Raw genomic sequence first — 27,983 nt, 5'->3', positions numbered from 1 at the left:
TCCTAGCTAAGTCAGTGGAAATCGTCCATTTGTTTAAAATACTGGAAAGATGGCTCAGAGATGATGTCTAAGAGCACTGTCTGCTCTTCCAGAGAACCTCACATCAGTCGGCTCACAATATCTGTAACTCCAACTCCAGAGGTCCATGGCCTCTATGGGTACATGCACACACACACACACAGACATACTAAAAACAATAATAATGTAATGTCATTATCTATAATAACACAATACTAGTACCTATTACAAACCAGAGTCTCTTTGCTTCTCTGATATAATAATATTATTAAAACTAAGACCCTTAAAATATAACTGTGGGGGCTGGTGAGTTGGCTCAGTGAATAAGAGCACCAACTGCTCTTCCAAAGGTCCTGAGTTCAAATCCCAGCAAACACATGGTGGCTCACAACCATCTGTAATGAGATCTGATGCCCTCTTCTGGAGTGTCTGAAAACAGTGTACTTACATATAATAAATAAGTAAATAAATAAATAAATAAATAAATAAAACAAACTGTGAAGACTACTCAGTCAGTAAAAGCACTTGCTATCAAACATAGCAACCTGAGTTCCATTCCTGGACCCACATGATGGAGAAAACCAACTCCCACAAGTCCTCTGTCCTCTATGTGAATGGGGATACACATCACACAGAATAAATAAAATGTCTTTTTTTTTTTTAGTTTTTTTTTTTTTTTTTTTAAGTTTTTTGAGACAGGGTTTCTCTGTGTAGCCCTGGCTGTCCTGGAACTCACTCTGTAGACCAGGCTGGCCTCGAACTCAGAAATCCGCCTGCCTCTGCCTCCCAAGTGCTGGGATTAAAGGCGTGCACCACCACCGCCCAGCTAATTTATTTTTTAAAAATCATACATCACTAATCCTTTTATCTCAAAGCCTTTATGAATATGTGAAAGCAAATTTTCCCAAGCTAGATATTTTAGGGGCTTTGCTCAATACAAAAGTCTAGTATAACAATTTCTTTCTATAACAGAAAGAGCATGAGATAAATGATATTAAAAAAATAAGAGTCTGGGCTGGCGAGATGGCTCAGCAGGTAAGAGCACTGACTGCTCTTTTGAAGGTCCTGAGTTTAAATCCCAGCAACCACATGGTGGCTCACAACCACCTGTAATGAGATCTGATGCCCTCTTCTGGAGCATCTGAAGATAGCAACAGTGTACTTACAATAACAAATAAATCTCTGGGCTGGAGTGAGCAGGGACTGAGCAAGTGGGGCCAAATGGAGGGAGCAGAGGTCCAAAAATTCAATTCCCAACAACGACATGAAGGCTCACAACCATCTGTACAGCTACAGTGTACTTATATAGATAAAATAAATAAATAAATCTTAAAAAAAAAAAAAGAGTCAAGGATATCGTTCAGTGGCAAACCATTTACTTAATATGTCAAAATCCCTGGGCCTACAGCATAACAAGGAAAATGAAGGGAAATGCAATGGATTCTTAGAAGTCAACTTTTCCCACAAAGACACAGACAGACACGGACACAGACAGGAACACAGACATGGACAGGGACATATTAGTGCTGGGCTGGAGACAAGTGGGACTTTACTCCTGTTTCTGAGTTTCTATCAGAGATCTGAGGAATATACAAGCTCCTAGATCATTACTGCACACATGTGCAACACCGCCCAAGAGTCCCCCAGCCCCAAGAGTCCCACAGCCCCAAGAGTCCCCAGCCCCAACAGTCCCCCAGCCCCAACAGTCCCCCAGCTCCACCACCTTTGAAAAACAGCAGCATGAGACCCAATGAACATAGTGATTCCCCAGTGAAACAAACACCCAAACAGTGAGCACAGGCCCAGCAGGACAAAGACGCTCCTAAGAGCCAATGTTCTGCCCAGTGACCATTTCCCTGCGGTGGCTAAGCCACAGGCACTCAGGCTGGAGCTTTAGTAGGCAATACAGCAGACTGGATTAGTTCTACAAACACACACACAAAGCATACAGCACAGACACAGAGTACAACACAGACACAGAGGATACGGTGTGCAAGTGCACGACAGTACACGCACACATACACACAGACAATGGAGACCTAGACCTCCTCCAACCTAGACCTCCTCCAAGACTCCAAGACTGATTTTCCCTTGGGACATGGAAACTGACAGAGAATTTATCAGCCGGCCCTTGTACATCTGGAGCTGTCCTATTAGACTGCTTTGTTAGCAAACTAGACCCAGGCACAGTTGAAGGCAGGTAAAATGCTAATAGCTCCCCTCTCACCAATCTCCTTCCTCTTTTTCCATGAGCCCCCAAATTATGAACCTGCTCATTCTTTCCAAATTATTCACGATGGCGAGTCAACTCAACTTTTGTTCTCAAAATGAGGATATCAGTGTCTTTGAGGCCATTTGAGAATCAAAGACAAGTAGAGAATGGTTATTATCAAGAAGCTACGCATTTAATAGGAGACTTTTACAGCAGGACTGCGCTCTAAAGCAGCAGCCTTCTGCTAGGACATCTGCCTGCTCTAGAGACTCTGGGATTTTCGGCAGAGTACCTATTGTGAACCAGAGCCTCCCCGCTTCCCTGAAGAACCATGTGTAGTTCACCAAACTCATATCACTCCAAGCTCCATCAGGGGCCACCTGCCCTCTCGTTTCTAAAGAAAACCAATCCAACGTCTTCAAAAGCAAAGCTAAACCAGAGAGGAAAACACAATGGCCCGCGTGGGGGTCCTCACCTCATAGTTGCTGAGCAGTGCTGCGTTCGCATCCTTCCTACAAAAGAACAGAGAGCCGTCATCAGTTCACATCCATTTCAAGGTTAAGTGTCCACAAATGAACCCTCTAGTTAATCCCAGCTTTCTCACTCGCTCAGGAACAACCTAAACTAGAAATGCCTTAAGTTCTGCCCTGGTTAGCAATTTCAGATAGAGACAACTTTCCTTTTTTTTTTAATATTACTTATGTGTATGCTTGTGCCTATGAGAGTATATGAATGTACTACACAGGTGTGCGGATGCGTATGTCTGGTGTGTTTATGCCTAAGTGTGCACAGAAGCCTGAAGACAGCACTGAACCCCTCAAAGCTAGAGTCTGCAGGATACCTAGACTTTTCTTATAGGTGCTAAGATCTGAATTCTGTTTCTTATTATGTAGCAAGCATTCTTAACCACTGAGCTATCTCTCCAGCACTCAGACTTTCATTTTCCAGACATAGCATATCACAAATCCATTTCCCCGTGGAAGACTAAGATCTATGCCAAATCTATGTAGATAGAAGTTGGGGTAGCTGACACAAGTTAGCTACAACAAGAACATGGAGGTAAACCCTCAAAGGAACCCCACCCCCCAGAAGGGTCTGTAAGTATCAAGAGCATCAGAAATGCCTGGGGAATCAAGTGCTGATTTGTCCTGAGCCAACATCCTTGTCGCAATACCATTACCAGTCACAGGCATCTTGGACAGCCTGAGTCCTGCCATGTTGACAGAAATGGCCTATGTACTTTAACACTGACAGTGTCATTAGGAACTCCAGCAAGGGTCAAGGATCCTGTGAAAGAGTCACAGAGACGTCATCTATCTAGTTGCTAAAAGCCTGGTTTTTCCCCTGTGTGACAGCTGATTAAGCAAACTGCTACTGATCCTGTGTAAGCACAGCTATGGCACAAATAACTGATCCACTCTGAAGTACTACATCAGAGATATCCTATCAGTAACAACACAGACCACAACTGGCCCATTCCACACCATCCAGCAGAGGATGAACTGCTGGAAGCAGCCTGGAGCCACTATGCTGTGACAATTAAGGAAACCAGACATATACAGGTTCAGATTTCCTCTCTGCCAAGTGTAAGATGTAGATTTATTGGGCCAATTTCTTCCCAAGCTTACCCCAACTAAAACAAGATATGAGGAAATTTTAGTCCAGCCTGAGAGCTGGAGATGGCTCAGTCGTCACAAGTTCCTGCTGCTCTTGCAGAAGAAAGGAGTTACTACATCAGACAGCTCACAACTGCCTAGAACTTGTCCCAGCACTCTCTCCCGACACCCAAGGGTACATGCATTGAACGGTGCATAGGCAAGCAGACACACACATACATACACATCTTTTCATTTTTTTAAAACAAATTCAAGTGTAACTTGATTCTAAACCCCATGCTATCTATCACTGGCTGTATGAGTTTTCTGAGGTGATTTCCTCTCTGTAAATAGATCTCACCCACAACATGGAGCGCACACTTTCTGCATTTGTAAGATCTCATAATGTAATTATCTAGAGCACTGCAAGGGCCTGAGAAATGTCATTGTCGTTTCGTTTACCTGAGCTCCTAAACTTCTCACTTCAGAAAGATGCTCAGGTGAAATTCAATGACAGAGTTTAAGATGAATGGAGGCCCTCATTTACGGAAGAAAGAGAGAGAGAGAGAGAGAGAGAGAGAGAGAGAGAGAGAGAGAGAGAGAGAGAGAAACGAAAAGAAAAGAAAAGAAGAGAAGAGAAGAGAAGAGAAGAGAAGAGAAGAGAAGAGAAGAGAAGAGAAGAGAAGAGAAGAGATGAGATGAGATTATTTCGGGCTAGAGAGATGGCTTAGTAGTTAGGAGCACTAGCTGCTCTTCCAATGGACCTGGGTTCAATTCTCAACATCTACATACATAAAATAAATTTTAAAAAGATTATGTCAGCTCTTGCTAAAACCTCTTGGATGCAGGAACTACTGACATGATTTTAAGTCTACAGATGATGAAGCTGAGGCTCAGCTTCAAGGGATCTGCTCACACAGTAGGAAGCCCCAGTGAGACAGAAGACAACTAGGAAAAATGAGGCCAGACTGGGTGAAAGGAAACTAGCAACAGAGCCCCACACCTTCGCACGGAGCAGTCGAGAGCAGACACAATGCACAACAAACCGCAGTCTACTCCTTCACCAGAGTGCGCCTACACGGTGAAAGAACAGCACAGCATTGCAGAGCTGTGGGCCCGCGCAATGGCTGCTTTCCCCAGTCAACAACTGCAGCGGGCTCTCCCACAGCTAACACGGGTCAGCTTAGGCCTCAAGTTAACAGCACAGTGACAGGAGCAGAGCCTAGCCACATGCTATTGGTAACTCAGCAAACAGCCGCAATTTCACAAATCTCCTGCTGCATCCCAAAGACACCACACCCAAGTCACAGAGTAGTCTCTTCAGAAAGAATCTAACACAAGGAAAATGGCGCATAGCTCAGCTGGGAGAGTGCCTGCCTGGCATGCACAAGGGCCTTGGTTCCAAACAGACCAGGCATGGCAGCCTGTAGAGATGGAGGCAAAATTATTGGAAGTTTAATGTCATTCTCAGCTACACAGAGGAGGTCAATGTGAGCTAAATGAGAGCCTGTCTTTAAAAAAAAAAAAAAAAACTAAAAAACTAAAAAGTCAAATCAAATCATGTCCACATGTCATGAAAGCAGCTCACAGGCTTCCTGTTTCTGCCCCAAATTGAGTTACACTCGCTGCGCTCTCAGAGGAACACGGCTCCTGGGAGATCTCTTCAGGGCCAATGGCTCTATCTGAGTCACAGGTAATGTCATTTCCAAATCCCACGGCTCTCTGCTTTCGTGATTGAGAAACGTGACCTTGGCCATTCCAAGTCACTGCCGGACAACTCAAGCCAGCGCAGAAGGGGACAGGGCGGTGGAGGCAGGATCGCCTCAGTACAGATTGGGCCTTTTCAGTGTGTTTTTGAGACAGGCTCTCACTGTGACAGACTCACAGGCTGGCCTGGAACCTGCTCTGCAGCTGCGGCTGCCCTCGGCCTTGTGCTCCTCCTGCCCCCACTCCTAAGGAGCACGACCCTGGGTCCGAGTGAATTTTAAAGACTGTGGAGTCTGTGCGGTAGGTGGGTGGTTATTCAGTGCCCTTGAGCAACTCCTTAGTGAACTGAAGCTGACTTGCCATTTGAAATTTACCCTGCAAAGTTTGCTGAGTCAGCTCAACAGAAGTAAACAGGCATTTTGGAAAACAGAGTTCTGAATACACAGAACAAAATGATCTATTGACACTCTTTCCTTAAAAGCACACACAAGCACACACCAAACAAGTGAGCAGTGCCTATTAATTGCCACACACCTGACTTAGGGACGGAGTGACGAACAGAATTGCTAAACTTTTCTAAGCTTAAAAGCAGCATGCCATCAATTCATGTTCTGAAAAGCTACCCTTTGATACCAGAAAACAGAAGGCATCGAAGTCAACGAACACTTCACCTAGAGCTCCCTCCCACCTCACAGCCAGCCAACAGGCACTCTCATCTGAAGCCTATTGCTGGCTTGTTATGTATCTGTTGCCTCTCCTTTCTAAGTGCTAGCTGTAAAAGGAAGAAGAGGTCCAGTTTCCCAACTCTGACTATATAGTAGACCATATATTAAAAGGCACAGGGAGCCGGGTGTGGTGGCGCACACCTTTAATCCCAGCGCTCGGGAGGCAGAGGCAGGCGGATTTCTGAGTTTGAGGCCAGCCTGGGCTACAGAGTGAGTTCCAGGACAGCCAGGGCTACACAGAGAAACCCTGTCCCAAAAAAAAAACAAAAACAAAAAAAAAAAGTGTGGAAAAATAAGCTGACAGGTAGCTTTGTTGTTAGTAGAGTGACTGTCTGCATGTTCAGGTCCCTTCCATCCCAAACACCACATGAGAGAGAGAGAGAGAGAGAGAGAGAGAGAGAGAGAGAATATGTGTGTATGTTCGTGTGTGTATGTGTATATGTGTGTGTGTGTGTGTGTGCGTGTATGTGCGTGTGTGTATGTGTATATGTGTGTGTGTGTGTATGTGTGTGTGTGTGTGTGTTAGTAATAAAGTACCTGCTTACCATCCCTAGGTTCTATCCCCAGCACCACACCACATCATCATCACAATAACAATGATAATAACGGTGTGGAAGGTGTCTGTCATTCAGTGGTACCTGCCAAGCATGTGTAAGACTGTGAGTACCATCCCCAACATCACAAAATGATGACCATAATGATGAGGAGAAGGAAGAAGAGTATATCCCAACAACAGCTGGGGGTACTGTTCAGAAATCTGCCTAGTTGCCAGGCGGTAGTGGCGCACACCTTTAGTCCCAGCACTCAGGAGGCAGAGGCAGATGGATATCTGAGTTCAAGGCCAGCCTGGTCTAAAAAGCGTGGTCCAGGACAGCCAGAGCTCTACCGAAAAACCTTGTCTGGAGGGAGTGGGGGGGAAACTTGGCCTGGTTTTCTGGTTGGTCTTAACTGTCAACTTGAAACAGCTTGGAATCATCAAAAGGAGACGAAGCTTCAATGACAAACTGCCTTTTATCAGGCTGGTCTATGGGCATGTCCATGAGGGATCGTCTTGATTATTAAATGATGCAGGAGGGTACAACCTGGCCAACTGGTGGTGGCACAGGCTTTTAATCCCAGCACTTGGGAGGCAGAGGCAGACGAATTTCTGAGTTTGAGGCCAACCTGGTTTACAAAGTGAGTTCCAGGACAGCCAGGGCTACACAGAGAAACCCTGTCTCAAAAAAACAAACAAACAAACAAACAAACAAAAATTAGAAAATGCCAGAGAGTAAACCAGCCATCAGAGTTCTTGAACTGTTTCTGAAGCTTCGGTTTCCTGCCTCGAGTTCCTGCCCTGACTTCCCTCAATGATGGACTGTGTCCTGGAAGTGTAAGATGTAATAAAAACCTTTCTATTCCTAAATTGCTTTGGTCATGGTGTTTGTCACAGCAACCGAAAGAAAACTAGCACACCCAGTACGATCACAACCCTGGGTACCTTCCTCAAATTTCCAAAATAACAATAGCGATAATGGCTGGCGATGCAGGTCGGTGGCAAAGCCTTTGCCCAGCAAAGTCCTGGGTACCATTTCCACCATCACAAAACGATGATGGTGATGATGCTGGCTGGGAATATGACTCAGTCAGTAGTAGAGTGTTTCCCTAGCGTATGCAAAGTCCACATCCCAAGATAGTAATGATAATGACTGGGACGTTATCTCTGGGTCGCACTACTTCCAGACCGCGTGCACGGTCTTGGGATCCATTCCCAGAACCAAAAGAAAGAAAAAAAGGAAACCTCTCTATCCTTTCAACATTCCCCTCCCCAAAAGATGTGGGAGGCGAGCGAGTTCCCAAGCAGCAGGGTCCCTCCCCTGCCGCCCCACTTCCAGGCACTTCCGGCCCGTGCACCCCGCCCACCCGTCCTGCTCGCGGGTCCCGAGGTCTAGCCGCCGGCCGCTTCGCGGTCCCCAGATGATCCTGGCTTCCCCTGGTCGTGTCGCTTACACTTCCATGTTGCCTCTGCCTCAGCGTACGCAACCGCCGTGAGAAGAGTCTCACGTTGCGCCGGCGCTGCTCTGCTCACCGGTTCCGTGTGTGTGCCGCAAGGCACGCTGGGACCGCCGGGGTGCATGCCGGGATCGCTGCGGGGCACGCCCGGTTCTTCCTTAATTCTAGGTGTCCCTATCCTGGTCTAATTTCAGACTGTCGAGCGTTTTCGTAGTGCAGGTTTTGTTAGGATTTGCCTTGGCCGCATTAAAATCCCTAAACCGGTCATACTGGCTCATACCTGTAAACCCAGCAGTAGAGAGGCTGAGGCAGGAGAAGTGTTAGGAGTTTCTGGCCAGCCTGAGCTACATAATGACTTTCAAGCCATGGGGGCTATTTGAGACTTTGTGTTTTTGTTTTTGTTAAAAACAAAAAACACATGCCGGCCAGTGGTGGCGCACGCCTTTAATCCCAGCACTTGGGAGGCAGAGGCAGGCGGATTTCTGAGTTCGAGGCCAGCCTGGTCTACAAAGTGAGTTCCAGGACAACCAGGGCTACATAGAGAAACCCTGTCTCAAAAAAACAGAAAACAAAACCAAAAAAAAAAAAAAAAAAAAAACCAAACAAAATGAAACAAAACAAAAAACATAAGCCAGGCAAGGTAGCACAAGCCTCTAATTCCAACAAGGGGGAAAGAAGGAGGCAGAGAAAAGAGAAACCCAGTCTCAACAGACAGAAATAGAACTGGGGGAATGGTTTAAGCACGTAGGAAGCTGAGGCAGGTGGAATGCCTTGAGTTTGAGGACAGCTTGGGCAACATGGTGAATTCTAGTCAACGTAGGCTATGTAGAGATCCCGTTTCCCATACAACCGTTAAAAATTGGGAGTTGGGGGGGAGAGACAGATTTTCATTAAGTAGCCTTTCAGACTCAGAGATCTGCCTGCCTCTGCCTCCCAGTGCTGAGATTGGTGTGAGTGTTAAAATGGTTTGCAGGGGATAATGTATTAGAAATAGAGGGTGTCTGGCTGGTATGGTGGCACATGCCTTTAATCCCAGCACTTTGGAGGCAGAGACAGACAGATTTCTGAGTTCTTAGTTCAAGGCAGCCTGGTCTACAGAGTGAGTTCCAGGACAGCCAGGGCTACACAGAGAAACCCTGTCTCAAAAAAACAAAAAGAAAAGAAAACTCTGTCTCATAAAAACCAACACATGTGTGTGTGTGTGTGTGTGTGTGTGTGTGTTCAACAGGTACATCCAAGAATGATGGTATTTGAAAATAAGAAAAAATTAAATTAAAAAATTATCAAGTAAATAAAATGTCATCATAACGTAAGACTGAATGGTGCCCTGTACCTGTCTTGAGGAGAATGGGTCCCACAATGGTGTTCATGGTGTTACTCGCTCAACAGTCTTACCGTGATTGCCCACTGGGTGCTGGTGATTCAGATGTGAATAATACACACTCTCCAAGCTAGCTGACAGCCCAGTTGGAGGACCAGTTCAGGGCATAAATAACACACTGTGTTTAGACTCCAGCACAGTCAGGGGAATGACTAACAAGGACAAAGAGGCGTCCCAAAGCCAAGAGTGTTTGAGGTGCATTGAAAGAGGATCGTTCAAAACCAAGGCTTCAGAGATAGACTCGTGGAAGACAGGCTAGTGCCTCGGAGAGCACCGCCATAAATTGGTTCAGAGATGAATGCAAGTAGGGGAGTTGGCTGGCACCCATGTTCAAATGGCATCCACCTAGACACCTGGGCAGTGAGCTCAACCTGGTTGATACATCAGTGAGTGTCCTGAACTATCTGGTTTTTGTTTGAGTTTGTTTGTTTTGAGTCAAGGTCTTAAGGAGCCCAGGCTGACCTCAGACTGGCTATGTAGACAAGGATTCCTTTGAACTCTCTGTCCTCCTGCCTCTCCCTCCCAAGCAGTGCTGGGGATGCTTGGGAAAGCACTTCCTTAGTGATCTGCATTGCCAGCCTTTCCTTGCCCTTTGTTTTCATCCAAAGGACTGGAAAGGCGGGTGATTGTCATGTGAGGCTCAGGGGCAACCCTGTTAGTGGGTTGTTCATTAATGTGATCCCTCGGGTGACTAGCCAGATCTTGGAGAGCTTTCCCGGGCAGATGGGCAGATATTGCATGTGAGATGCTAATCTTTACACTTCCTGCCTCTGTGTCTCCTACTCTCCCAGACTCTCCTTTCCTCACCTTGAGGAGCGTGGCGATTATCAGGGCCACCTTCTAGATATGCTCCATGAGAACTTAAAAAGGCTATCCATATAAAATATTTAACACAGTGCCTACAATATGTTAGAATTCAAGATATTGCCAGGTGTCTTGGCACACACATGTCACCTCCAGCCCTTGGAACCAGTCTCTCTTTGGTTTGTCTTGAAAAACCAAGAGAGAGAGAGAGAGAGAGAGCTCTAGTTAACTCTCCTAAATATTTTTCATTTGTTTCAGTTATTTGACACAGGATCTCATATAGCCTAGTCCCACCATGAACTCACCTATGCAAGTGAGGATAAACCTGAATAGATCTGAAACTCCTGACCCAGCTTCCACCCCCTGACAGCTGAGATCCCAGGCATGAACCACTATGCTAGCTTTAAGCAGGATTAAGATTCAAGCCCTGAGCTTCATGCATGCTAAGCAAGCACTCGACCAACTGTATCCCAAGGCTTCTCCTAAGGTTTCCTAAACTTTCTCTGCTCTTTGGATACAAACCAGAGCTTGAGGTTTCCTAGGCTGACGCTCACAGGGTGAGAGTGAACTAAGACTCCCTCTTGCTCTGAGAGGGCTCTACTCTGAGACATGCCACCAGCTTCTTTTGACAGGCACTCTAATGCCAAGCCAAACTCCAAATCCTCCCTGGGTGATTCTAGACGAGTGTCCAGTGCTGAGCCATGCCCTTCTCATTTCATAGATTCTAAGCGAGTGCTCTATTTCTGAGCCATTCCAGAACTCTTTTTTTTTTTTTTTTGGTTTTTCAAGACAGGGTTTCTCTGTGTAGCCCTGGCTGTCCTGGAACTCACTCTGTAGACCAGGCTGGCCTTGAACTAAGAACTCAGAAATCTGTCTGCCTCTGCCTCCCAAGTGCTGGGATTAAAGGCATGCGCCACCACGCCCAACCATACCAGAACTCTTAAGCACTTACTATAATCTAGGTCTATTTGGCATGATTTTGAAAACTTGTTTCTACACAAGGCATGGAAGTTTGATTAAAGTCCTGCATTGTGTGATACAGACATTCTAGCAACTACTGAGCATGCTCCTCGAATGTTCCCAGTCCCATCTTGGCTATCTCTAGCATCTCTGGTCTGTTGGTGATTAAAAACGTCCATAGTCCATAAGGGGCTGTAGGGATGGCTCCGGGGTTAAGAGGATGTGTTGCTCTTGCAGAGAATCCAGTTTCAGTTTCCAGCTTGCCGAATACAGAGGCTCACTGTCGTCTGTAACTCCAGTTCCATGGATGCCCACGTGCTCCTCTGACTGCCACTGGTATCAGGCACATACATAATGCACATACATACACGCATCCTCCATGATTGGAGGTCTATCATGACACACCTGGTCTCCACAGTGGCCGCTGCCCACTCTTCCAGCCATGTTCTTGTGCTGATTCAAGGTAAGCCCAGACCTCCTGCTTTGAGAATGAACGTGATAGACTGAAGGAAGCCCTGAGTTTTAACCCTCAATTGCCCGTTAGAATCCCTTTCTAGACTCTCTAAAGAATACCAACTGGACTACATCCCAACTTTGGGGGGGAGGTTTGTCCTTTTTTTTTGTACATTTATGTATGTAGTATGCATGCATGTGTATGTATCATGCATATGCATAGAGTGTAGAGGACAATTTGGTGAAGTCATTCTCTCTTTCCACTATGTGGGTCCTGGGATCAAAATCAGATTGTAAGATTTGACAATAAGCACCTTTACCCATTGAGGCACCTCACTGGATCCATCTTTTCTTTAGGTAGGCATTTATTTGGGGGTGGGGGAGGGGAGGTGTGCACCACTTGCCACAGAACATGTGTAGAGGTTGGAGAACAACCCTTTGGGGTCCATTCTTGCCTTTCCCCTTATTGAGGCAGGGCCTCTCTTATATTTGTCACTGCTCCAAGTTCCAGACTAGCTGGCCCCCACATTCCTCTAGTCTTCTCGCCCGTCTTGAGTAGAAATACTGAGACCACAGATGAGTCCCACAGCCGACCTTCTATATGATTTCCAGGGATCGAACTCAGCTGGCCAACCTTTCAAGGCTAGCTCTTGTGCTGAGCCATCTCTCTAAGCCCTGGATTCAAAGTCTTGACATTCCTACCTCAGGCTCCCGACTGCTGCGATCGCAGGTATGTGCTAACAGTTATCACAGGTAACTTAGCATTTAGCAGATATCTTTCCACAGCCTGACTGCCAGCCTTTTTTTTTCTTTCTTTTTTTTTTTTTTTTTTTAATTCCATAACCCAGGCTACCTTGAGCTGGCTTATGCAGCTCAGGATGACCTAGAACTTCTGACCCTCCTCCATCAATCTCCCGAAAGCCAGGACTACTGGCGTATACCACCATGCTTCATTAGTAGTCTGTATTGGCCTGGAACCTGAAGCAAGCCTTTTGCCTCAGCCTCCAGAGTACTGGTATAACCGGCATACAAAACCATACCTGATTTAGCATGATTTACCTCTGCCCCCTACTTTAAGACAAGGTCTCACTCTTTAGTCCCTGTTGCCCACCCCCAAGCCCCCTACCCCTACCCCCCACTCCCCACCCCGGCCGGCCTCTGCCTCCCAAGTGCTGAAACGGTTTTGAAACAGGTTCATCTGCAACCCAGGCCTGGAACCTCCAGCAATCTTCCTGCCTCAGCCTCCCGGGTGCTGCAGGGATGACAAACCTGTCGTCTGTCTTCACCTCAGCAAAGGTTTTGTGTGCTTGAACCTCAGTACAACTAGTGCTGACTCCCTGGAAATCACCTCTTCCTGCTGCTAGTAGCTTAGCCAGAGGTGGTCCCGCCCATAAGCGTGATTGATGAGTCACACCCACCTCTCCCAATTGGCTCTACTCTTCCAGGAGGCGGGGACAAGACAGAGGGGCAGCGGACGCCATCCGGACCAGAAAAAGCCAGGAGAGACCAGAAGGTAACCTGGTCCCTGAGTGTCTTGATCCACTAGGTCCAGGGAACGTGGGACAGAGGGAACAAACAAGAAGGAACGCGAAGTCTGTGGTGCGCTTGCTGAGTGCTGCCCACGTCCTGCAAGCCGAGCAGGTGTCCCAACTCCGTCCCTGCCCCGTAGACCTCCCGAGCCGAGTTGGTCAGTGTGGTCTTGTCTTCCAGATTCGTAAGACAGAAGCTCCAGGAGGAGGAGGAACCGCCCAACATGGCATCAGAGGTGTGTAGGACTGAGGGGACCTTGCAAAGGAGCGGGGAGGAACCAGTCGGGTTTAACCGCGTATGGGGGCCATCTCCTGCCACACAGACCTGCAGTGATCCTGAAATTCCCGACCACACTTCCAAAGACTGGCTTCACGTAGACTCAGGGATGTCCGCGTCGTTATCTGCCCATCCAGCGCCACCTAGTGGCTTATGTAATGATCTCACTATTGGCCACTATGTCGGGCGGTTTTCCCCGTTTTTTTTTGTTTTTGTTGTTGTTGTTTTGTAGTTTTTTTTTTTTTTCTCGTTTGTTTTTTGAGACAGGGTTCCCATGTGTAATCCTGGAACTCGCTCTGTAGACCAGGCTGGCCTCGACCTCAGAGATCCACCTGCTTCTGCCTCCCAGAGCGCTGGGATTAAAGGTATGAGCCACTGAGCCCTGCGTTTTCCCTTTTTAAAGAATTATTTTAAAATGTATATTTGTATGGATGTTTTGCCTGCATGTATAGACGTCTGTGAACCCCGGGGCTGGCTACTCCCTATGTGGGATCTAAAGGAATGGAGTTACAGATGTTTGAGAGCCACCATGTGGGTGAAGACCAAACCTCCATGCTCTTACTGGCTGAGCCCGGCTCTCCAGCCCCTGTTTTTCTTTCTTTGAGACAGTGGCTAACTTTTAGCCCAGGCTAGACTGGAATTCACCTCTACTCAGACTGGCCTTAAGCGTCTGACAAGTCACCTGCATCCACCTGCTGAGTGTTCAGATTCCGGGTGTGACCTACCACATGAAAGCTTTCCACTTTTTTTTTTTTTTTTTTTTTTTTTTAGCATTGTTTGTTCGTACATAAGTATGTCCATGTGAGCTCTCATACATGTGGTGATCAGAGGACAAAATGTGGGAGTGGATTCTCTTTTCAACAGGCTTGGCAGCAAGGGCCTTTACCCAGTTAGCTACCTCATCTTCCTTACATACCGCTTTTCACCCCACATCCTCTTGTCAGGCCCCACCCAATAGGATAACTCTCTCCTCCTATTCGCTTGTTCCCATGTATAGGAAAACTTGAGTCCCTAAATTGTCCTTGAGGTCCATCATATAGAACCGGCCAGGAGGGAGGGACCTCTCTCCGTGGCCCCAGTGACTCCCTAGGGTGTCGCTGTCCTCTCCTCTGGGCCAGGAATCCCTGGCTTGTCTTCCTATTTAGTGAAAGGTGTGCAAGATATAGGTCTCCCGTGGGCTTGGTTGGTTTAGCTGGTAAATGGAATGATGACAGCTATTGGGCTTCACCTGTAAGGAATGGATCTCAGAGTCATAGCTCTGAACTCTTAGGGAATGGAGGCTGTAGGGAAGCAGATGCCTGCATGTGTGGTCCCTTCTGGTCTTCGTTAGCTGGCAACTCACCTCCTTCCTCGTAGCTCATCATTCCGATTAAAGATTTAACTCACTTGAGTTACGACGGCCTGATCTGCTTAGCTGCTGGGTCATGCGGAGGGTCAGGAACAAGGGCTGGACTTTGGAGCCAAACAGATGTGATTTGTACACCAGGGTCCTTGACCTCTTAGTTCCTTTGTGAAGTAGGGGTGTTGGTGTCCACTTCATAAAAGGATGTAATTGCAGTACCATGTAATTGCAGCGGCCCATGCCTCTAAACCCAGCACTTGGGAGACAGAGGCAGGAGGAGCTCCATAAGTTCAAACCCAGCCTGGTCTATAGACTGAGTTCCAGGACAGCCAGGGCTACACAGAGAACCCCTGTCTTGAAAAACAAACAAAGAAAAAAAAAAAAACAAACAAACCCACACTATTAATCCTCCTACATCTGCCTCCCTAATGCTGGTATTACAAGTGAGTACCACTACACCCAGCTAACAGTAACTTTTCCGATGCTTCTCTTGTGCATTTAAACTGAATCTTACTCATTCCACTCGGCCCTTTTCCCCTTCTCCCAGGCTTCCAGCGTGCAGCAATACCCTCTCCATTTGTATTGGTCCAGCCTGAACCTATCTCCACAAGCCAAAACACATGGCTGGGGTTGTAGCTCAGTGGTGAAACACCAGCTTAGAATCTCTCACTAAGGGACTGGGCTATGACTCTGTGGTAGACCACCTGTGTCTCACAAACAAGGCCCTGGGTTAAATTCCAAATATAGGAATGGGTGGGGTCAAGGGGGAGTGTGTGTCTGGAAGCCTGCTGATGGAATTAGAGCTCAGAGTTCTGCACTCCTGGAACACAGTGGTCTGGGCTGCAGATGGCCTCAGCTTGCCTGAAGCCATTCTGTGGGTTGATACTAATTGTTCTGGCTGCTGTCCTGCTTATTAAGGAGTTGTTATTACCAACAAACCAGGCACAGAGGCCGAAAATCTGGAAAGGAAGGCAGTGGCAGGATGCTTCCTGGGCCTTCCCCTGCAGCCTCCTGACTTGTTTCTCCATACTGACTGTCTGGCCCTGACCCACAGGCCCCAGGGGCCCAGGGGGGAAGGGTGTTGAAGGAGATCCTTCGAAGGTCAGGTGTAGATCCTCTCACAGAGCTGGGGGTGATGCTGGAGGCTGCTTCTGCGGTTCAGAGTCCTTCTGGCGGTTGAGCACAGAGGGGGTGGGCTCCTAGCCAGGGGCCAGAGCAAAGCGCCTGCTCCCTTGAGACACTTCAGGGCTCAGGAGGCAGTGTTGGTAAACTGCTTGCTTTGCAAGGGTAAGGACCTGAATTTGGGTCCCAGTGCTGAAGAAGTTGAAGCTGTTGACCAGCCAGCCTAGCTGAATTCAGGATCAGTGAGAGACAGTGTCTCTAAGAACTTGGTGATACACTGTAATCCCAGCACGGGGGTGGGGTGGGTGGAAGGGGAGACAGAAGGTGAAGATCTCCAGGAATTCCAGACCAGCTTCATTTATATAGTGAGTTCTAAGCTAGCCAAGGATACAGAGTGGGGTCCTGGGTGATGGTTTGAATATTAACTAAGACACCCTGTCTCAAAATTAATAGTAGCAATAAGTAATAAGGTAGAGCGCAATTAAGGAAGACACCACTGACTCCAGCATTCCTGTGTGTGTGTAGGCACACACACACACACACACACACACACACACACACACACAAAGCAGAGAAAACAGAGCACACCCTAACCCTGAACACCCTCAGTCTTCCTTCAGTATGTATTCGCTTTGCAAATGATATCAAACTAAATGCTTATAACGTTGGTTCTTAATCTGTGGGTCACGACCCCTCTGAGGGTGGGGCTTTCCCAGGGGTTGTGTGGGGCCATCAGAAAACACAGATATTTACATTGTGATTCATAGCAGCAAAATTACAGTTATGAAGTAGCAACAAAAATAATTTTATGGTTGGGGGGGAGGGTCACCACAACAGGGTGAACTGTATTTAAGGGTCACGGCTTATAACAAGCCTATCTTGTGGGTACAAACCTTCCTTATTTGTAAAGAGGCAAAACTGAGACTTCAAGGAGTTATATGGTATACCCAAGGGGAAGAAACCTTATGTTCCCTGTGGCTTTTGCACACACAGACTCACACACTCCATGTCCGCCACCAGTGTCCCTACCATGCTTTTCTGCTGGTCCTGGGTTAGCTGTTTCCTGTATATTCTGCACCCCTTCCTATGGCCTGTCCATATCCTGGCCTGTGTCCTTCTCTTTCCAAACACAAGCCTCTCTGACCTATCCTGCTGCTCTCTGGTGGCTGGAGGTGGGGGATCAGCTAATGTCGTCTTAGAAAAACAATGATACAAAAATAGGGGCTGGACAGAGTGGTGGTGATGCACGCCTTTAATCCCAACACTCTGAAGGCAGAGACAGGTGGATCTGTGAGTTCGGAGGCCAGCCTGGTCTACAGAGTGAGTTCCAGGACAGCCAGCGCTATACAGAGAAACCTGTCTCGGAAAACAAGGAAAGCAAAACAAAATAACAACAATTATACAATGTGATCTATCGGCTAGAGAAAAGCAATTTTGGTGTGGTCCCGGGAATGCCACTGTCCCCCTGGTCCATCCCATGTGGTGAGAAAGAACCCTGAATTGTGTTTCTATCATATCTCCTTGCATGCTCACCAAGTTCCCAAGCCTCTGAGTTTCAGCTGCCCTATTTATCCAGTGAGAATAATGTCTAATGCCTAGGACGATGACCCCACGCCCTTTCTGGCTAACTCTCTCAAGGGTCCCTTTTGAGAGTCTGTTTTGTTCTGTCCTCTTGGCCAGAGCGGGAAGCTATGGGGTGGCCGGTTTGTGGGTGCTGTCGACCCCATCATGGAGAAGTTCAACTCATCTATCTCCTATGACCGGCATCTGTGGAATGTGGATGTGCAGGGGAGCAAGGCCTACAGCAGGGGCCTGGAGAAGGCGGGGCTTCTCACCAAAGCCGAGATGCAGCAGATACTGCAAGGGTTGGACAAGGTAGTCTCCCTGTCACAAGCCACACCCTACATCCATTCCCCTGGGAACCCAGGCTCCTAGCCCAAATCCCTATGCCTGACATTCTCCTTTTTCCTCCTGCTGATGCTGGAGCTGGAACCCTGGGCTGTGTGCATGCAGGGCAAATGCTCTATGCTGAGTCACGCCCCCAGCCCATCATTGGGAGACTCTACGCAAGTGTTCTGTTGTATCACTGAGCCTTGTCCCGGCTCTCATATCCTGGGGCATAGGCAGTAGAATTCCAGGTCTGTTGTGTGACCTTGAAATAAGTAGATGGTTACTGCCTCAGATGGCTGGTGCTATAGTTACCACCTCTCTCCTTTTTATTTATTAATTTATTTTTATTTCACATGCATTGGTGTCTTGCCTGAATGTATGTGTGTCTAAGGATCTCGGACACCCTGGAACTGGAGTTACAGATGAGTTGCGGCTGTGGTCCGCAATGTGGGTGCTGGGAATTGAACCTGGATCCTCTGGAATCGCAGCCAGTGCTCTTAACACCACCCCACCCCACCCTCTTCCCATCTCTGTCTGTCAGTGACTCCTCATTGCTCATGACCAAGGTGGACTGGGTCTGAGAGCATTCCTCAGGGATGGGGAAGTAGTCTATGGATCAGCTGCCATACAAGGGCATTTAACCATGGTGGAACCGGGACCAAGGCAGGGAGACTCCTGGCTCCTGATGCCCAATCAACCTGATATCCTGGGTTGCTGCTACCTTGTTCAGGTTGCTGAAGAGTGGGCCCAAGGCACCTTCAAATTACATCCTAATGATGAAGACATCCACACAGCCAACGAGCGGCGCCTGAAGGTATGACACACCCTTCTTCATAAGTAATCTCTCTGTATCTCACCTTATCCTGTCACAGGCATCCTTGGCAGAGTAGAAATGGCAAGAGACTTGGGCAGAATGGGGTTGAGGGGGAGGTCCCTGGCATAGGGAAGGAGCCACAGGGTCGGCAGGGACCCCTACCTGGACGGAGTGTCACCACTTGAACTGTGAGCAGGGAGTTCCTAACCTCATGCCTCTTCACTCCAGGAACTCATCGGTGAAGCTGCAGGGAAGCTACACACAGGACGAAGTCGCAACGACCAGGTGTCCCCGTCCCTCCTGCCTTCTTCTACGAACCTGTCAACCATGGGCGTCCAGGAGGCTCTTAAGGCTCAGCTGCTGTCCTGGTTCTCTAGGGAAGCAGCAAACGTTATGCCCTGAGTCCGCCCTTCTCCTCTCCACAGGTGGTCACGGACCTCAGGCTGTGGATGAGGCAGACCTGCTCAAAACTCTCCGCCCTCCTCCGGGTGCTCATTGGAACCATGGTCGACCGGGCAGAGGCGTAAGTCTCCTGGGGATACTGCCATGGGAATTTTCTCCTTGGAGGGGATCTAAGCAAGGAATGAGTGTGGTTAACCCTAAACCAGCCATGACAGGAGGTCTGCACACAGCATGGACGATGGTTCCACCAGGGCTGCATAGTAGATAGGGGTCTGGTCTTCCCTAGTCTTCCCCGGTCTGTATACTCTAGCTCCTTCTGGGGCCAGAGGTGAGTCTATATCCAACTAAGGCAGAATTACATCTGAACACCTGGGAGGAAGAACACAATACTCAAGTGAAGTCCAAAGACTCCCGAACCCTCCTGAAGGAAGAGAATACTAGTATTCCACAGGCCCAGTTGGGTTTGGGTTTTTGTTTTCCAGGGTATTTGTTTATTTGTGGTGTTGTTTCTTTTATATGTATAAGTGTTTTGTCTGCACATGTGTATGTGTGCTGCCCGCATGCCTGGTGCCTGTGGAGGTTAGAAGAGGGCATCAGGTCCTCCTTTCACTCAAGCCGTGAATTAGCCATGAGCCACCATGTGGGGACTGGGAGTCAAATCCCAGGTCTTTCTGCAAGACCAAGGGGCCTTAACCAATAAGCCACCTTTCCAGGCCCGCAGGCCCAACTATGACAGGCTCAACGTCCCTCATGAACATGTCAGCAGTTTGACTCAGAGGATAGAGCCCAGGTGGCCACCAGGCTCTGTTCTCCTCTGAATGTGAGACCTAGATGGCCTTGGTGAAGAGAGTTGGACATGAGGCCCTGAGGTATTAGGTGGGCTCAGAGCTCCCAGAACAATAAGGAGCAGGGTGTGACTTACCAGCTCCATCCCCTACCTAGGCCAGCCCAGAGCACACCAGGCGACAGTATCTGTTTAAGGATTTTTGGAGACTGAAGCTCCAGGTGCCCAAGGAAAGGGCTTGACTAAGCGCAAAGCAGGCAGCCACTCTCCAATCTAGGCTGTCCCATCTTACTCCACTCCCCACCCTACACAGAAGGCAGATGACAGAGCCAAGGGCTGCCTCCTGCCAGCCTCGTCCCATGCATCCATGTTCTAATGTCCCTGGGACTGGCTTTGTCCCCTTCAGACTTGACAAAGGAGACCCTGAAATATCTTAGTATCAGAATTAGGGCGACGTCTCCCATTTCTTAACTCTGTGTCCCGTCCCCCGTCCTGCCCCGTCCCGTCCCGTCCGTCCCGTCGTCCCCCCCCACCCCGTCCCCCCCCCCCCCCCCCCGTTCATAGACCTCAGCTTAGTGTGAATGATGCAAAAGGATATGAACTGTGGGAGGGGGGTGGACTGCTGTTAAGAATGAGGAAGGGGTAGTGAATACAGGAAATTGAACATATTGATGGTTAGACACTAAGTGTAGCCTGGGGCTTGCTATGTAGCCCAGGCTAGCCTCAAGTTTCCTTTCTTCCTTTCCTTCTTTTTCCTCTCTTTCTCTGTCCTTTCCTCTCCTCTCCTTTTATTTTTTTATTTTTATTTTTTTTTAAAGACAGCCCAAGCCGGCTCCAAATCCACTGTGTAACTGAAGCCGCCCTTGAACTCCTGGTTCTCCTGCTTCTCCTCCCAATCGCTAGGATTACAGGTGTCCGCCACCTCACCCAGAGCGTGGGCTTTGTGTTTGAGACAGAGTCTCATCCACAACACAAAGAACTCACCATATATGGCCAAAGCTGGTCTCAATCTTACTGCAGTCCTCCTGCCTCAACCTCCCGAGCACTGGGACCGCAGACTCGCACCATCATGCCCTTCCTGGTTTAGTCTTTGAGCTCACTGACTCACTTCCGGTTTTATCGGTGGCGAGCATCTGCTCCCTTTTTATGGGCGGAGCGCCACAGGTCTATTCTTACCTTGCCTGAAAAGAGTGTTCCGGGTGTCCTAAGCAAGCCTTACCTGTCCCTGCCAGACCCCAGTCCCTCAGGTCTCCTGCTTCTCCACCTGCTACAGGGAACGTGATGTCCTCTTCCCAGGGTACACACACTTGCAGAGAGCTCAGCCCATTCGCTGGAGCCACTGGATCCTGAGGTGAGTCGTGCGGAGCAGGGGCGGTAGGTAGGAAGCGGCCCTGACCAGGGGCTTTGATGGAAGAGGAGGCTCGCTAGTGTCCTACCACCAACCATCCACCCCTATTCCCTATTTCCCACAGCCACGCTGTTGCGCTGACACGAGATTCAGAGAGACTCTTGGAGGTGCAGAAGCGGATCAATGTCTTGCCACTGGGGAGGTAAGGCATTATTAACCCTCGCTCGGTGTCCCCTTATGGAAGCTGAGGGCAAATTGCTACCCAATCAAGACTGAGGAAAGCGTGGAGATTAGAGGGAGGGGCCTATGAGACCCTGCCCCTTCCTCAGGGTCTATATATAGACAGTCGTGGTTGCTAGGGGACGGACATTTCTTCATTGGTTAAGTTGCCAGTGCTCCTATTGGCAACCACTCACGCATTCGCCTATTAGCAGCCCTAGTGAAACTCACTGGGTCACCAACAAAGACATGAAATGTTGAGAAAAGGAAGGACTCATCAGAGTAGTAAGAGGACAAGAGAGGGTAATGGAGGAGCAAATATGATTAAAATACATTCCGCGTGTGTATGAAAATGGCATAATGAAACCAGATTTGTATAATATACATGCTAATTGAAAAGGTTAGGGGCTGGGGAGATGGCTCAGCGGTTAAGCGCACTGACTGCTCTTCCAGAGTCCTGAGTTCAATTCCCAGCCACCACATGGTGGCTCCCAACCATCTGTAATGGGATCCAGTGCCCTCTTCTGGTGCGTCTGAAGGTGGCTACAGTGTACTCATATACATAAAATAAATAAATAAATCTACAGTGTACTCATATACATAAAATAAATAAATAAATCTTTTTTTTTAAAGAAAACTTTAGGGTGGGCTGGAGAGATGGCTCAGTGTTTAAGGGCCGCGCTGCTCTTCCAGAGGACTAAAGTTCAGTTCCCAGCACCCACCCTGGGCAGAACATAACCCAGCCATAACTTCAGCTCCAGGAACTCCAGTGCCCCCTTCTGGCCTCCATGGGCACTGCACACATGTGACAAACATTCACACATCCATACACACACACACACACATACACACACACACAAGAATAATAAAAACAGGTCTTTAAAAATAAAACAAAACTGTAAAGGCTGGAGAGATGGCTAAGAACACCAGCTGCTTTCACAGAAGTCCCAGGTTTGGTTCCCGATGCTCACATTGGGTGCTCACAACTGCCTCTAACATCAGTTCCTGGGGCTCTGAGGTCCTCTTCTGGACTCTGTGGACACCTACGTGCACTTGGTTCACATACAGACAAGAAGGCATGCACACACCTACACACAATATTTTTAATAGAAAAGAGTTAGACCCTGCTCTGCCTTTCAGATCTCTAACATGGGGATAACCAAACAAGAAAAACGCTGAAAGCCCAGCCAGCTTCCCATCTCGCACCATGTTCCCTGCATGGTGAAACTTTTTTGGGCCTTAAGGTGGACAGGCCAGGAAAGCAGCTGAGCAACCAAGGTTTGCTTCTGAGTGTTGCATGTGATTGGTACCCAGAGCCTCAACCTCTGTGAACCCCGTCTCTCTACAGTGGGGCCATTGCAGGCAACCCTCTGGGTGTGGACCGGGAGCTACTCCGTGCAGGTGAGGCACCTTGTTCATCCTTCTCTAGAGACTGTCACACTTAGCTTCTGCTGGTCTCAAAGACACACAAGATGACATGGGAGAGGCACAGAGAACTCGTGCCCACAATATAAACAGCACAATTTGGTGGAATTTTTCCTGGTGATAAGTAACTCAATCCTATATGCACAATAAAACTTAAAACATGGTTACATTGAAACTCTTTGTAAGATACACATGACAGCTCCCATGAAGATGGGTTCCGCAGATTAGGATCTGGTGTGGTCTCAGCTACACAGTGCAAAAATCACCAGGCAATTAACTACATCCATTCCCTGGCTTCTGGGCAGAAAGCAGGTTGTGCATCCGTCCCTTTGTAGTCTAACCTGCTGTGTAACATTTCTGGTTCCCCCCAGTGCTTATCCATGAGCACCAAGAACCTCCCTCATATCTTGCCTATGGGTATTGAGACTAATGCCTATGTCAGGGGTACCTATTGCTAGGGAAATTAAACCTCCTTCCATCCTCGTAAGATCTGTAAAGAGACCCTATTCCCCTCCTCATACCCCTCTTCAATTCCCATTTCCAAGAAGGGGTCTAGGGTGAGTCTGGGCGTCCAGATGTGGGCACTTCTTGCCTTCCAATTTAGCTGTTTTTCCCTCTCTCACCTCCAGAACTGAACTTTGGGGCCATCACTCTCAACAGCATGGATGCCACCAGTGAGAGAGACTTTGTGGGTAAGACCCCCGAGTCCAGGGCTGGGAGTGCACATCAGATAGGAGTGTGCTTGCTTAGTGTGTGTGAAGCTCTGGGTTTGATCCCCTCTGCATGAACTGGGTATAAGATGGTACACACCCATAGCCCCAGCACTTGGGAAATAGAGCCGGGAATATCAGTGATTGATGGACATCCTCTGCTAATTAATTTGTGACCAGCCTGAGCTATATAAGACCTTGTCACAAACAAACAAACAAAACCAAAATAACTACTACCAACCAAAAGGGCCAGCGAGGTTTCTCAGTGGGTAAAAAGGCACATACTACTAAGCATGGTGACCCTGAGTTTGATACCCTGAGCCCCAAATGGTGGACGGAGAGATCTGACTCCTGCAAGTTGTCCTTTGACCATCCCTGAGTGACCACACAGAGAGTAAATGAAAAGAAAAGGCCTGCTGTCCCTTCCAGCTGAGTTCCTGTTTTGGGCTTCTCTGTGTATGACCCACCTCAGCAGGATGGCAGAGGACCTAATTCTCTATGGTACCAAGGAATTCAGCTTTGTGCAACTCTCAGATGCCTACAGGTAAGGTCCATATCTCATACCAACTGGAACCGTTTCCTCCCATCCCATTGCACCGCCACCTTTGCCAGACTTGCCTGGTGCCTCTAAGAGCAGGCCAGCCAGGCATAAACAGACCTATCAGTCCTAACACCTCTATCTCCCCCCCAGCACCGGAAGCAGCTTGATGCCCCAGAAGAAAAACCCAGACAGCCTGGAGCTGATCCGGAGCAAGGCGGGCCGAGTGTTTGGACGGGTGAGCTGGGCAGAGATGGGGTCAAGGCTTCCAGACATACCCAGCGGGAGTCCTTAGGGGACTCCATGTCTGACTCTGGTGTCCCAGTTGCTCAGTGTCACTCCCCCTGCAGTGTGCCGGACTCCTGATGACCCTCAAGGGACTTCCAAGCACCTACAACAAGGACTTACAGGTATGAACCTGGGAGTGTCGTGAGGAATCCTCTGGTCTATACCACATAAATACTTCTCAGAGTTTTGAGAGAGCCAGACAGGTACCCTTAGAAGGGCTCCCTCCTGTCCTGGGCACACAGTTTGTGCCTACCCTCAGAAGTATCCTGCCTCTATTTAGTAGCAGGGGAGAGGTGCTAAGGGTACCCAGTGGAACAAGGAATGAGGCTTGGGTGAAGGGCGGGGCTGCGGGTCCCTTAACTGCCACACCCCTCCCAGGAAGACAAGGAGGCTGTGTTTGAAGTGTCTGACACCATGATAGCTGTCCTCCAAGTGGCCACTGGAGTCATCTCTACATTGCAGGCAAGACTAGCCTTCACCTCCCCCACCTCTCCCCCACTAGGCCCAGACCAGGATTTGCAGGGGAGGGGATGAGGCCAGAAGGCCTGGGAGGGGGAGGGCAGACCTGGGAGGAAGAGGGATAGATGGGATGGGTTAGATACCAAAGCCCCAGGTTTGGGCTAGAGTAAGTTTTCTGTTTTGGTTGGTTGGTTGGTTGGTTGATTGACTGGTTTGTTTGTTTGTTTTCTGAGACATGGTTTCTCTGTGTAGCCCTGGGTGTCTGGAACTCACTCTGTGCACCAGGTTGGCCTCAAACTCAAGAGATCCACCTACCTGCCTGTGCCTCCCTAGTGCAGGGATTAAAGGCCACCTGGCTTAGACCTATCCCAAAAGATAAAAACAAACTAATAATAAAAATGTTTAAGCGGAGAGTGGATTTCTCGTGGGGGTGGGCTGGGGTTGAGGTATAACTCAGTTGCTGAGGACACAGTAGGCCAGGCTCCAGGGGGTCCCCCAAGCTCACCTTTTGCTGGTCTTACGCCTCCAGATTCATCGTGAGAACATGAAACAGGCGCTCAGCCCTGACATGCTGGCCACGGACCTCGCCTACTACCTGGTCCGCAAAGGGGTGAGTGTGAAGCAGCCAGGGGACAACCGTGTCACAGGAGAAAACAAACTCCCAACCACCCTCTGCCTATGTCTATAGATGCCATTCCGCCAGGCCCACGAGGCCTCAGGGAAAGCTGTGTTCATGGCAGAGACTAAAGGAGTGGCTCTCAACCTGCTGTCGCTACAGGAGCTGCAGACCATCAGGTGTGGCGGACCCCTCCCGCTCACCACCGCCCTTACCCCCTATGCCCCCTCACTCCCAGCCCCCCATCTGCATCTTCATGCTCTGCTGCATCCCAGAAGCTGATCCTGGGCAGCTGCAGGCTGAGATGCCCTGGCTACTCTGACCCCATCCTCTTTCTCCCCAGTCCCCTGTTCTCAGGTGATGTGAGTCACGTGTGGGACTACAGTCACAGCGTGGAACAGTACAGTGCCTTGGGTGGCACAGCGAAATCCAGTGTCGAATGGCAGATCAGGCAGGTGCGGGCCCTACTGCAAGCCCAGGAGCCCTAGATCCCGCCCACCCAAAGCTGCTCCCCAATAAAGTGGAGCCCTGAAGAAACCGAGACAAGCATATGCTTCTGCCTGTGGTCCTCATGAGTGGGCTGGGGGATTTGTTGAGCTGGCCAATGGGGTCATGAAGGAAGTAGAAAAAAACAAAACAAAACGAATGCCAATGCAAAGAGAGACAGGAACAAGGGTTTTTCCTCCTACACCTTAAATCCCAGACCCCCACCCCCCGCCTTGCAGGTAGCATAACTGTGAATGCAAGATTAACACAAAATCATAAACTTAAAACATCCTGAAGGAATGATGGAGAGATGTGTCAGTGCTTACCCTTGCGGAGAACCCGAGTTAGGTTCCCAGCACCCACATAAGGAGGCTCACAAACTTCAGGGAACTCCAGCTCTGAGGGGATCTGGTGCCCTCTTGTGGCTTCCATGGGTACTGCACTCACACCCATCACACACTCCTCATCAAGTACACATCATTTTTTAAAAATTAATAATCTTTTTGATCCAGGCTATGGTGGCTCACTACTTTAATCCCAACATTCGGGAGTCACAGGTAGGCAAATCTCTGAGTTCGAGGCCAGCCTGGTCTACAGAGGGAGCTCCAGGATAGCCAGGGCTACACAGAGAAACCCTACCTCAAAAAAGAAAGTAACCTTTTAAAAACATCACAAGGGCCAGGCAGTGGTGGTGCACGCCTTTAATCCCAGTACTTGGGAGGCAGAGGCAAGCAGATTTCTGAGTTCGAGGCCAGACTGGTCTGCAGAGTGAGTTCCAGGACAGCCAGGACTGCACAGAGAAACCCTGTCTCGAAAAACAAACAAACAAACAAACAAAAAACATCACAGGGGTCTAGGGCTACATGAGATCCTTTCTCAGTAAAACACATCAAATAAAAATACAGTACAATGCCAGTGGGGCACCACCAGTCTCCCCACCTGACATAGATCAGCAAAAGCAAGAAAGGAGGATAGAGGGAGGAAAACCTCACTTGCCATTGGAGGCAGACTGATGCAGAGGCTAGGGGAAGCACCCTGATCATCCTGGGTGGAAGAAACCCGTTCTTGGGGACACACAGAACAGGTTGGGGGACCTTCACTGTAACCTTGTCCAAAACGTCACAGAAAACAACCTTTGGGGCATTCCTGGTAAAATAGAGCACCTGTGTGCATGGTGTGAGCTTGACCTTGCGCGATATGAACTAGAGCTACAGGCAGTGCTGTGGACATTTTTGTTGTTTTGTGGACTGCGTATGTGAGGGTTTTGAGTCAGGGCTTCACAGAGCCCAGGCTGACCATGAGCTCACTAAGTAGTTAAGGATGACCTTGAACTCCTGGCCTTCCCGTTTACACCTGCCTGGTCCTAGGATCCTAGGTGTGTAGGTTTACATGCTGCTGGTAGGTGGGTGGGACACCGGCGGGGCTTTCTCCATGCTAGGCAAGCGTTCTACCAGCTGAACCCTTCAAACAAGTCAGTACCAAAAGTAGGCCAGAAAGATGGTTTCCCACAAAGCCCAATGACCTGAGAGCAATCTTCAGGAGATGACCAATGAGTCCTCACATGTTGTTCTCTAAGGTCACATGCATGTCAGGGCATGAGCACTCCCAGGCTTGTAATTCAGCAGCTCACACACAAACAAAGGCTTGGTTGGTTGGTTGGTTAGTGGCCCGGTGGTTAAGAGCACTGGCTGCTCTTCTAAAAGACCCACATTCTGTTCCCAGAACTCACATGGCAGTTCACAACTCCAGCTCTAGGGGACCCAACTCCCTCATCTGGTCACCTTGGAGAGACACACACACACACACACACACACGACATCTATTCACACATCTGTTTTTAAAAGAACTAAGGGGGGTAGAGAGAGGGTTCACCAAAATGGCTCAGAG

The 27,983-nt window shown here is 48.7% G+C and overlaps 2 protein-coding genes and 1 long non-coding RNA gene across 5 annotated transcripts in view; 2 read left to right on the top strand and 1 right to left on the bottom strand.

The window, feature by feature from the left end:
- Positions 1–8,348, bottom strand: part of Crcp (calcitonin gene-related peptide-receptor component protein) — a 31,482-nt gene extending 23,134 nt beyond the window's left edge. The window contains exons 1-2 of the mRNA NM_007761.2: positions 8,247–8,348; positions 2,706–2,742 (exon numbers count right to left, since the gene is read on the bottom strand). Coding sequence (NP_031787.1) covers positions 2,706–2,742; positions 8,247–8,254 — 45 coding nt within the window. The 5' untranslated portion in view covers positions 8,255–8,348. The remainder of the gene's footprint in view (positions 1–2,705; positions 2,743–8,246) is intronic.
- Positions 8,349–9,545: 1,197 nt separating this feature from the next.
- Positions 9,546–12,526, top strand: Gm40334. Its single transcript, XR_868562.1, has 3 exons — positions 9,546–10,016; positions 11,632–11,857; positions 12,460–12,526. It is a non-coding gene; the product is annotated as a predicted gene, 40334 (long non-coding RNA).
- Positions 12,527–13,272: 746 nt separating this feature from the next.
- Positions 13,273–26,396, top strand: Asl (argininosuccinate lyase). 3 transcript variants are annotated; one of them, NM_133768.5, is made up of 17 exons: positions 13,273–13,360; positions 13,558–13,612; positions 17,798–17,992; positions 18,738–18,821; positions 19,050–19,106; positions 19,247–19,344; positions 21,281–21,358; positions 21,480–21,557; positions 22,923–22,975; positions 23,629–23,691; positions 24,139–24,253; positions 24,401–24,485; positions 24,598–24,657; positions 24,914–24,997; positions 25,524–25,604; positions 25,683–25,789; positions 25,954–26,396. In NM_133768.5, exons 2-17 carry the CDS (start codon positions 13,601–13,603, stop codon positions 26,096–26,098), a joined length of 1,395 nt encoding a protein of 464 aa, NP_598529.1. In that variant the 5' UTR covers positions 13,273–13,360; positions 13,558–13,600; the 3' UTR covers positions 26,099–26,396. The 3 variants fall into 3 exon arrangements, with proteins under 3 accessions (NP_598529.1, XP_006504404.1, XP_030109907.1); XM_006504341.4 differs by having other exon boundaries at positions 13,314–13,446; positions 25,954–26,156; XM_030254047.1 differs by having other exon boundaries at positions 13,314–13,612; positions 22,715–22,975; positions 25,954–26,156.
- The last annotated feature ends 1,587 nt before the right edge of the window (positions 26,397–27,983 follow it).

Source organism: Mus musculus, chromosome 5, assembly GCF_000001635.26.
Source record: "Mus musculus strain C57BL/6J chromosome 5, GRCm38.p6 C57BL/6J".
Taxonomy (NCBI): Eukaryota; Metazoa; Chordata; class Mammalia; order Rodentia; family Muridae; genus Mus; species Mus musculus.
Note: the sequence above shows the minus strand (reverse complement) of the source record. Positions and strands in the feature narration are given on the sequence as shown.

Excerpts from the sequence above, each read along its gene's own strand:
- Asl (NM_133768.5), top strand. Across the intron at positions 21,558-22,922 it reads AATGTCTTGCCACTGGGGAG|TGGGGCCATTGCAGGCAACC; the intron begins GTAAGGCATTAT and ends GTCTCTCTACAG. Across the intron at positions 22,976-23,628 it reads CCGGGAGCTACTCCGTGCAG|AACTGAACTTTGGGGCCATC; the intron begins GTGAGGCACCTT and ends TCTCACCTCCAG.